We start from the raw sequence: 10,551 nt of genomic DNA, 5'->3' as shown, positions 1-10,551 counted from the left end.
CAGGGCTGGCTCAGCAGCTGCCCGGGCGCCGCAGACCCCAGACCCTGTCCCCTCCCCAGACTCCCTTCCTCAGGGTCTCCTGGAGCTGGGAGCTGTGCAGCCAGGAAGAGAGATGGTGGTCGTGGTGCCTGGGAGCCTGGCCCATGGCACAAGAGAAGGCTGCCCTACTGGGAAAAGCCATGACACACGGATGACCCCGGGACCCAGGATTTGCACAGTCGTCAAACGAGTAGTGGGTATCAAGCAGTGTGGGCCGGGGTCGGGCCGGGTGTGTGATGGCTTAGGTCTGAAACGTGCCTCACAGACCGGAGATCTGAGAGTCTTGATGCTCAGCCTGGCTACAGTAAGCATGTCACTGTGGTGAGGTGGGTTTTTATCTTTATTTTGTGTGTTCGTGTAGGCGCTGTGTGTGTGCAGTGCCCCAGATGCCAGGAGAGGGTGTCGGATCCCCAGGAACTGGAGGTGGAGCCACCACATGGGTTTGGAGAACCAGCCCAACGAGTCCTTCCGGGGGCTAATGCCCTCCTGGGTCCTCCCTCTCTGCCTTCCCACTCTTCTGTGACGGGAACAGGCTGGACCACACCTGCCACCGCCCCCAGATGAACCTCCCTGATACTCGGGCCTTCCACCCAGTCCTACAAACCTCTGAACCCTCCGGCCGACACTAAGCCTTGCTCCTGAGTTGTCTCCATCCAGAAGAGTGGCCAGAGTGAGGTAAATGAGTGACTCTGAGGCCAGCGTCCAGGACTGAGCCAGCTCCCCAGGACCTTCGAGGTCACTGGGTGCCAAAACTGGGCAAGGAGTCAGACAGGGGCGAGGGTCCCAGGACACCACTGCTGGGAGGAAAGGCAGGAAGAGAACACCCAGGGCTAGGTTAGGGCGGGCAGAGGAGGGGCACAGCCTGGCCGGGGAGGGAAGGGGTGAGCGGAGTAAGAGCGAGAAAACGGAAGAGGGGGGAGGGGCGATGAGGCTAAGGAGCAAGGCCAGCAGAGGGCAGGCGGGGCTGGCTCCAGCTCTCCCAGCCGCCCCAGGCTCCAGGGAAAAGGCCGAAGCCACTGGGCCCCAGATGAGCCCCTGCAGGAAGAGGGGGGGGTTAGCCATGGTGAATTTCACCCCATGCAGAAGAGAGGGAGGCTGGCCCCTGAAGAGGGGTGCAGGTTAGCCCCGCAGGAAGGGTGTTAGCTCCAAAATCTCCTGCATCCCCACCTGACTCAGCTCAGCACACCTGTTCCCGGCTTCTTGAGCCCCTTCCCTTGGGTGTCCGCCTGTCCAGGTGTCCGCCGGCCTCCCACTCCCTCAGCTTCAAAGTGTGGGAACCCTTAGCTCCCTGTGGAATCTCAGCCTGGCCTGGGCTCCCCCCACCCCAGGTCGGCCAGGTGGGCCAGGCGGGCCAGGCAGGGCAGCGGAGAGAGGAGAAGGCCAGGTGGGCCGGGCAGGGCAGCGGAGAGCAGAGGCCAGGTCGGAGAAGGCGCTGTGAGGGGTGATCTGTACCCGCCGCCAGGGGGAGCCTCAGGCTGGGCAAGGGGGGAGCCTGCCAGGGCCGGCCGACGTCAGAGGAAAGGAAACTGACGAAGGCCGCTGGGCAGAAGCTTCCACGGCAGGACCATTTCCTTGGTGCCATCTTGGCTTGAGCCGAGGAGGAAGACGTGGATGCCGGGCTGGGAGAGCGTGTGGTAGGGCTCGATTCTCACATCCTGCCAAGCGTGGAGGGGCTTGTCGGACACCCAGCCAATGGCTCCTGAAAGCAGGACATCCAAAGCAAGAGGCGGCCTGGCGTGGGAATGCCATGCTGTTGCCCCCGTTAGCTGTGTGCCCCAGGACGTGGGAGCCAGCCTGGGCTAAACAGAACGGGACATGTGTGACCCCCCCCCACTCCATCCCCCAGGACATCCAGGACAGCCAGGCCTACACAGAGAAACCCTGTCTCACAAAACCAAAAGCAAGCAACCAAACCCTTGCCACTGCTGAGAGACTGGATAAGCAGAACAGCACACTGTAAAGCAGCCTTCAAAGGAAGCGCGTTCTCACGCGTGCACCATCACAGATGAACTCTGAGGATACTGGAGCGAGCGAGGCGGGCCAGGTATGAAGGGACCAAAGCTGTGCTTGCACTGAGCCGACGTCCCTGAGAGGCCAGCTTCACTGAGGCACAAGAGACAGCTGCCAGGAGGTGGAGGGGGGAGGACGGGATTTGGTGTTTAAATAGGAGAGTTCCACACAAGAGGGAAAGACCTGTTATTCCGTTCTGTTTGAAGTGAACTTATTTTTATTTTATGTGTAGGAGCGTGTATGAATGCCCCATGTGTATGTGGTGCCCGTAGAAGCCAAAACGGGGCGTCGGAGCCTCTGGTCCAGCATTGGAGTCACAGACTTTTGTGACCCTCCAATGTGGGTGCTGGGGACTAAGCTCAGCACAAGAACAGCGGGGGCGGGGGTGGCCCCACGGTTAAGTGCTCTCGCAGAGGATAAGAGCTTGGACCCCAGCGCCCACATCAGATGGCTTACAACCTCCGCACGCACGCACACAAGGACAGACGGAGAAAAATCAGACGCTCCAAGTTAAACGAAACCCTCCCAGGAATTTGTGGGGTGACCCGAACGGAGCAAGAGGGTAAGGAGCCTGAAGTCGCCACCTCCTCAGGGGGGACTTCCAGGGGAGGGAGGGGGACAGCCCACCCACAAAACCTTCCACCCAAAATTTGTCTTGCCTACCAGAAGCGCAGGGATTAAGAGGGAGCAGAGACTGAGGGAATGGCCAGGCAATGGCTGGCCCAACTCGAGACCCACCCCAGGGGCGAGAGCCAACCCCTGACTCCGTCAATGACGCCCTGCAACGCTGCAGACAGGAGCTGAGCATGATTGCCTTCTGAGAGGCTTCATCCAGCAGCTGGGGGAAACAGAGGCAGAGACCCACGGTCAGACAACAGGCGGAGCTCCGGAGGTTTTGTGGAAGAGTGGGGGGAAGGATTGAGGGAGCCAGAGGGCTCAGGGACACCATGAGGTATCCTGCAGGGGAAACGAACCTGGGCCCAGGGGGCTCACAGAGACTGGACCACCAGCCAAAGAGCGAGCATGGGCTGGGCCTGGCCCCTTCGCATAGGTAGCAGATGTGCGGCCTGGTCAGCTCGTGGGTTGCCTAAGAATGGGAGCAGGGGCTGTGACTCTGCACAGCCTCAGGGCAATGCATCTCTAATAACTGGTCACCTGCAGTACACGTGACCAGTGTACTGGTCCAGTCAGTACCAGTGTACTGACCAGTCAGATGCTGCCTGCCTTTACATCCCTTTCCCCTAGCTGGGCTGCCTTGTCAGAGGAGAGGAGGCACTTAGTCCTGCTGCGACTTGAGGTGCCAGGGTACTTTGGTACCCCTTGGGGGCCTCCCTTTCTCTGAGAAGGAGGAGAGGGAGGAATGGGGGAAGGGCAGGAGGGTGGGGCTGGGAGGGGCTGGGATCAGGCTGTAAAGTGATTAAATAAATAAAATACTATATAGTTTTTTGTTTTTTAATTAAACGAAACCAGCAAGAACAGCCTACACTTACAAACCAGGGTCCAAAGGGAGAGTGCAAACCCCAGCTGTGGGGGGGCCAGCCAGGGACTCCTCGGCTTCAGGGGCTGAGGTGCCACCTTCCTTGGCTGGGGTCCCTGACTTTCACTCCTCTCTGCCCAACATGAAGGCTCTCATCTGCTTTCCTCTGAGACTCCCTGCTTATTCTGAGGACACGAAGACCAGCACTCACACGCTGCGTTACCGCGCTGGGTCCCTGTGATTCACAGTGACCTAGTCACAGCGCCCAGGCAGAGGCCACGCCAACGGAACGCTGGAGTCACTGCAGTGACACCCAGGGCCTGCACCTCCTGGGGCACAGCAGAGGAGCAGGGAGACCAGATGGGTCTAGAAAGCTGCCATCTTGGAAGGCTCTTTCAGATGTACCCACTGGCGCGTGGGAGCCGTGTTTTCAGTACCGCTTTGCACACAGTGCAGCAGCATTTGGGATCCATAAACAGCATCTCATAGAGCCCAGGCTGGCCCCAAGCTCCCCAGGTAGACCAGGGTGACCAGTGACTGCCCCCCACCTCCGTCTCTACCTCCTGAGAGCAGGGATTCCAGCACGGACTCTCACACCCCACAAGCAGACACACGGACATCCTGTTGGGAAGCCGCGGTCTCCCTGGCTCTTCAGACACGCCTGCCCAGGTGAAGGGTCAAGGTGGCAAACGGCACACGCAGACACCTGTGGATACTGTGCATCACCAGTGCGGGCGTGACCCGGGGGTCAGCCCTGGCTAGCACACAGGAAGCCCGGGCTCAGTCCCCAGCACTGGATGAAGCCAGATGTGGTGGCACCCGCCCGTCCTCCCAGCAGGAGGGAGGCAGAGGCAGCTGGACCAGGAGCTCAGGGCATCCGAAGCCGCACAGTGAGTGTGAAGCCAGCCCAGGCTCCGGGAGACTGTGTGCCGCCCTGAGAGCGTGGCTTTGGGAGCGGAGGCTGAGCCACCTCCCTGAGCCACACGCCGGGTCTTCACACAGGATCCAGGAGAAAATGACAAACTGCAGAGGACCCGGTCCTCCACAGGGTTTTTGGTGAAGCAAGAGTGACTGTTCTCAGAGCCTGGCACAGAGGTGCACGCCTGTAACCCCAGCATTCCAGAGGGGACAGGAGAAGCAGGACTTGGAGGCCATCAGACTACACAGCAACTGGGGGCCAGCCTGGGCTACAAGAGACCCTGTCTCAAAAGCAAAAACAAAGGAGAGCATAGAGAAGCCCGCTGAGAACACCTCAAACCACCGAGAAGAGGCTTTTCCAGAACGACCCAGAAAGATGTCAAACAGAAACAACTAGCTCTCCAGCAGAGGCAGAAAGCAGTAGCCCAGGCTAGACCACAGAGCAGGAGTGTCTCTGTACAGCTGAAGTTGTGGTCTTTGCCACAACAGCAAATGAACAAGAGCTGATGCCAACACAACACACACACTCACACAAATGGACACACACAGAGGTCTTTCTTCATTGTGTATTTGCAGAATGTTTACAAAGAGTAAAAAAATAGACATTTTGCGGGTCTGAGTCGGAGACCCCCACACATAAATACATGGTGTAAAGATCTGTGCGTAGCTATAAATTAAGGCAGGGGAGGGGGGCTTGTGCGTCCACACAGCGCAGAGCTCTGGAAGCCGGCAGGAGGTCCCAGGTCAGACGCACTGGTCTCCGCTGGCCACACACCTGAGGTCCCTTATGAGCAGGCGGAACAGGTTGAAGGTGACAGAGGCCTCCAGGCAGCCGGGGGTCTCCTGAAAGGACAAGGCTGGCTCAGGGGCTGCTGAGGCTCAGGCCCAGGCACTGCAGACCCCGCTGTCCTCCCCAGACTCACCTTCCTCTGGGCCTCCTGGAGCCTGTGCAGCCAGCGGGAGAGGCGGCGGCTGGGGGGCCTGGGCTCTGCTGTGGGCTGAGGCTGTGTCTGTGGGCAGAAGGGGGGGCTGTGAGGCGGCTGCTGGGACACGGGGAGACCCAAGGGGCTGGAGGGAGAGCGAAGAGGAGCCGGGGACCCAGGACTCACACAGGTCTGCAGCTGGGAGTGGATGTGGCTCAGTGTGTGGAGAGGCTGGTCCAGGACGGTGCCCAGGGCTGTGTCAGCCATGTTCTCCAAGACCTTCAGAGTCAGCTCCAGCTCAGCCTGCAAGGCCTTGGGGCGCTCCTGGACCTGAGCATGGCAACAGGAGAGAGAACCAGTGAGGAGCAGGGGTGGGTCAGGTCAAGGGGGACAGGAGAAGGGGACAGGACAGGGGACAGGAGAAGGGGACAGGACAGGGGACAGAAGAAAGGGACAGGACAGGGGACAGGACAGGGGACAGGTGAGAGGGAGAGGGAGAGGGCAGGCGAGGGAGCCACAACTAATGTGATCAGGTTGTGGACAGGTCACAGGACTACTAGTGACTTAGAGAAGGAGGAAAGAGGAGGCCCCGACCGCACCCAGATGAGAGGCCACAGAGGCCAGGCCGTGTCCAGTGCCAGGCTGTGTCCAGCGCCAGGCCGTGTCCAGCTCTAACTCACCTGCAGCTGCTGCAGGTCCCAGGCCCTGGGGAAGAGGCGGGAGCTGCACCTGACATCCTTCTTAAGCAGCCACTCTTCCTGGAGAGCAAAGACACAGGTTAGCCCATACAGGAGGGTGAAGGTTAGACCGCTGCTGTGGGGCTGGGGTGGGTCACACAGGAAAAAGGAAGTTCACCCCCAGAAAGACAGAGGGTGGAGGCAGCCGTGCTGTGGAGAGTCTGGGGATAGCTCACTGAAGGAAGAGTGGGAATTAGCCACTGCAGGAACGGGGGGCTTAGAGCGTTACAGAAAGAGCGGGCTTTCTGTCCCCATTGAGGAAGGGTTGAGGCTAGCTCACTGCAGCGGGGGTGGCAGTCAGCCCACGGCAGGAAGGGCTAAGGTTAGCCCACTGCAGAAGGTGTGGAGCCCACTTTCATCCCAGGTAGCAAAAGGGGTGAAACCCAGAAAGGAGGGGGGCTAGCCCACACAGGAGGGAGACTCACAAGGGCGTCCTTGGCCTTCTTGAAGGCCTGCGTCTCCTGAGGGGACAGGGACTTGAACCTGTCGAGGTGGCACTCCTTTGCTTCTGGTGGGAGCCTGGTGGCCCTGGGGACAGGGTTAGCGCTGGTTCTGGTCAGCACCGCGGCCAGCAGCAGCAGCAGCTGTAGGAGCACGTGGCCCCCAGCTGTTTCTGAGTCACAGAGGGACAGAGTTAGGCTGGAGGACAGAGGCCTGGGGGACACATCCCAGGCACCATCGTGGGCACTCACCTGGCCTCATGTTGCTCCCTGGGGTCTGTGAGGAGAGGGGGGCTCGGGTGTGCCCTGGAGGCTGTGCCTGGGGCCTCGCTCTTGCTTGGAGTCTCGGGCTCGGGTCCTGCCTGGTGGCTCTGGGGCTGTGGCTGTGTCCTGACTGCGGCTCTTTGTTCTTCGCTCTGAGGGTGAGTGCACGGCCATCCCTGCTCCATGCTTTTAACCTGGCCCTGTGGGCAGCCCCAGCTGATGTAGGAAAAGTGAAAACGGGCTGACACCGGCCACCAGGGGAGCCCAGGCTGGGGAAGCCCAGAGCAGGGCGTGGTGTGGGCAGGTGAGACACTGAAGTGAAAGAGAAAGTGACAAGGCCTCAGGTGTGCTGGAGCCAGGTGAGTCAGACAGTTCCCAGCGTCCAGACAGTTCAGAGCTGGGGCAGCTGCAGGGCGCAGGGTCAGGGCGCAGGGTCAGGGCGCAGCTTGGTGTTCTTGGAGGCTCCTGTGGCAGATGCCCCTGGGCTGCAGAGAAGACAGGCAGGTGCCCTTCCTTCTGCTCAGGTCCCACCCAGGAAGCAGGAGGATCCCCAGGAGCTGCCTAGGTGGGGGGACAGAGATTTGGTTGCACTCAGAGGACACTCATGGACAGACCCAGACCCTGCCTGCTGCGGGAGAGGAAGTGTGCAGCTGTCCCACGCACCGGAAGAACTTTTATTCCTTTTGGACTGTCAAAGGATTAGGCTCCCTAACGGCATCCTTCACCCGGTTTCGGGCCGGCACGCTCCCTGGATTCCGTCCCCAGCCCCCCTGTCCCCTTCCTTCTACCACTCTTTTTTTCTAATTTCATGTCAGGTGTATTCCTCCATCCCCTCCTGTCCCTCCCCCCCAAACGTTGCTTTCCCCCCTCCAGGCCCCGTTTTTAGCTTCATGATGTATGCCGGGCTCCCTGTGCGGGGGCAGGGGGGCACGGAGGTGTGTGTCTTCTCCGGGCAGGGCTGGCTCACTCACTGTGATCACACCCTGCCCGTCTGTTTCCCTGCACGCTTTCCTACGAGCGGCTGAGTGAAGTCCCGGCCTGTGCGTTTCCCACGTCCTCGGTGTCTGTCTGTCTGCTGGGGGCAGCTGGCACGGTCTCCTTGTCTCGTTATTGTGACCACAGCAGCTAAGCCCACGGCTGTGCAATTGTCTCTGTGGCGGGGCTCGGAGGCCCGGGGTTTGCCCAGGTGTGGTGGAGCCGGGCCTACGGTCTGTTTTCTCTCTTTCCTTTTTGAGGAACGTCTGCTGGTTTCTCCAGCGACCACGTCAGTGCGCTGCTCAGCGGCGGATCCGGGTTCAGCTCTCCCCACATCCTCAACTGGGGTTTGTCATTAGTTTTCTTCTCTTGGGGGGAGGGGTGATTTTTTTTTTTTTAAGACAACTTCTCTCTGTGTAGCCCTGGCTGTCCTGACACTCCATCTGTAGACCAGGCTGGCCTTGAACTGGTGGAGATCTGCCTGCCTTTGCCTCCCAGAGTGCCGGGATTCAAGGCAAACTCCAAGGCCGCCACCGGAATTCCAATGGAATTTGCAGTGCTTCTGTAGGTTACTCGTGGTGACACGGTCATTTTCACAACATTGATTCTGCGAGCTCAGCAGCCCGGAAGATGAGAGCACTGAGTATCACCACCAGTTCATCCTTTTCCGGGTCTCTAAGTTTCCATGGCTGAGGGTTTTCACCTCCCTGGTTAGGCTTATTCTTCGGTGTGCCTTCATTTGCCTGTTTTTTTGTTAGTGGATTTTGGTTTTCGGACAATTCACATGAATATGGTGCTTCTGGCTTGCTCTCTCCCTTTCTTATCTGCTCCCATTATTTATGCCATTCAAACAGCTGGGAATGGAAAGTTTTTCCTAATTCTTCCTCAGCAAGTTCATTATTTGCTTTAAAAAAAAAAAAAATCCTCCACTAGGAGGTGGTGGCGCACGCCTGTGATCCCAGCACTCAGGAGGCAGAGGCAGGCGGAGTTCTGTGAGCTCCAAGCCAGCCTGGTCGGCAAAGCGGGTCCAGGACATCCAAGGCTACACGGAGAAACCCTGTCTCAGAAAAAAAAAAAAAAATCCCCACCGATTGTTTAGCTTTGAGACAGGGCCTTGTGTGGCCAGGCTAGATTTCAAACCAAAATGCAGATGACCTCAGACTTCTGATCCTCCAGCATTCCATGAGCGCTGGAATTGGATGTGCCCCATCACGCCCAGTTCACACATTGCTGTGGACTGAACCCAGAGCCTCTACGGCTGATGCTGGGTGTAGTGGCCCCCGCTGTACGGTAGCTGCTGGCTCCCTCGGACATGCTGTGTCCCCCAGCACCGCCCGGACTGTTGTCCAGATCTAACGTTTCCTGACAGAGTACAGAGCGTCAGGCTGGCCTGGGGTTCTTTGAGGATAACCGTGAGCCTCTGATCCTCCTGCCTCTGCCTCTGACTGCTGGGATTAGGAGCTGGTACTGCCGTGACAGGGAAGGTTCGCCCTGGGATGGGTGTGGCCGAGGGTCTCAGTGAAGGTGTGTGTGATGAGGACCTTCGTTCATTCGTAGAGTTTGTCCCTGAGGTTCGAGGCTGACCTTGTGCAAGGTGACAGAACAGAACTTTGGAAACATAAATGATGCCATTTCTCATGGGGCACTTTTTAAAAATATATTTGTTTTATTTTTGTGTGTCAGTGTTTTTTCCTGCATGTATGTATGTATGTACACCAGCTGCCTGGCATCCAAGGAAGCCAGATGGTGGCATGGGACCCATGAATTTGAAGTTGTAGGTGGGTAGGCGCCATTGTTTGGGTCCTGGGAACCAAACCTAGGTCCTTAGTGCCCTTAGCTAGGGAGCCACTTCCGCCCTGATTCTTCCATTTCTTAAGATGCTTACTGTGCTCATTTCATGGACATTTTATGTATTTTTAATAATTTATTTAATTTTACTTTATGTGCATCAGGGTGATGGTATCAGATCCCTTACAGACAGCTGTGAGCTGCCATGTGGCATCTGGGAATCGAACCCAGGTCCTTTGGAAGAGCAGACAGCACTCTTGACCACTGAGCCATCTCTTCAGCTCCCTACTTTGTGTATTTTTTAAAGATATGCATCTATGTGAGTACTTCGTGACTAGCTCACATAGCCCAGGTTATCCCGGAACTAATTTCATAGCCCAGGCTGGTCTCAAATTCCCGAACCTCCTGCACCCAGCTCCAGAACGGTAAGATTTGGTTCTTTTCCTATGAGGGAAGCTAGGCATGCAACAGCCTTCATTTAGAAACCTTTGATTAAAATTCACTTGCTTGTCTCTGAGTGGAAAAGCCATTGTCAACACTGAATTCTTTTTACTGAACCATCTAACATGCTAATAAACATTGGTAGGCAGGGCCGTCACTAGAGCCCAGGGTCCAGCTACTGGTAGCCGGAGAGGTTGGCCCCCGCTGTCCCTCTGTGCGGTGCCACTCGAGAGCCATAGGACACAGCCCCACCTCCACCACCATCCCTGCTCCTGCAGGGACCATGGCACCAGAGAGACCAGCGCCCCTTCCCCTAGAGACTCTCAGCTTGGCTGAGACGTGGGATCCGTGTGGTGGTGGTCCGGGGTGGTGGCAGAGACTGGCTCCCAGCCTCCCCCTCCTCATGCGCGTGCACACACGGTGCCTGCTGCTGCTGCAGGGCCTGTCTTCCGTTGTCCCCTGGGCGTGGCAGAGTGGGGCCCACATTGGCAAATGGTGCCTGGATGGTTCATGTAGGCGCTAGTTTTTAACTCTACTTG

At 58.1% G+C, this 10,551-nt stretch overlaps 1 protein-coding gene and 1 long non-coding RNA gene across 2 annotated transcripts; one reads left to right on the top strand and one right to left on the bottom strand.

Moving 5' to 3' along the window:
- Positions 1 to 577: 577 nt before the first annotated feature.
- On the top strand, positions 578 to 3,401 carry LOC110552557 (uncharacterized). The gene is made up of 4 exons (XR_002476650.2): positions 578 to 714; positions 1,886 to 2,083; positions 2,282 to 2,611; positions 2,716 to 3,401. It is a non-coding gene; the product is annotated as an uncharacterized LOC110552557 (long non-coding RNA).
- A 1,787-nt stretch (positions 3,402 to 5,188) lies between these two features.
- LOC110552536 (interferon lambda-2-like) lies at positions 5,189 to 6,806 on the bottom strand. Its single transcript, XM_021643934.2, has 6 exons — positions 6,797 to 6,806; positions 6,530 to 6,717; positions 6,048 to 6,125; positions 5,554 to 5,697; positions 5,368 to 5,454; positions 5,189 to 5,287 (listed from the first exon to the last, which is right to left on the bottom strand). The coding sequence occupies exons 1-6, from the start codon at positions 6,804 to 6,806 to the stop codon at positions 5,189 to 5,191; spliced, it is 606 nt and encodes a 201-aa protein (XP_021499609.2).
- Between the last annotated feature and the right edge of the window lie 3,745 nt (positions 6,807 to 10,551).

The sequence above is a fragment of the Meriones unguiculatus genome, chromosome 14, assembly GCF_030254825.1.
Source record: "Meriones unguiculatus strain TT.TT164.6M chromosome 14, Bangor_MerUng_6.1, whole genome shotgun sequence".
Classification (NCBI taxonomy): domain Eukaryota; kingdom Metazoa; phylum Chordata; class Mammalia; order Rodentia; family Muridae; genus Meriones; species Meriones unguiculatus.
This window is presented reverse-complemented; position numbering and strand designations above follow the sequence as displayed.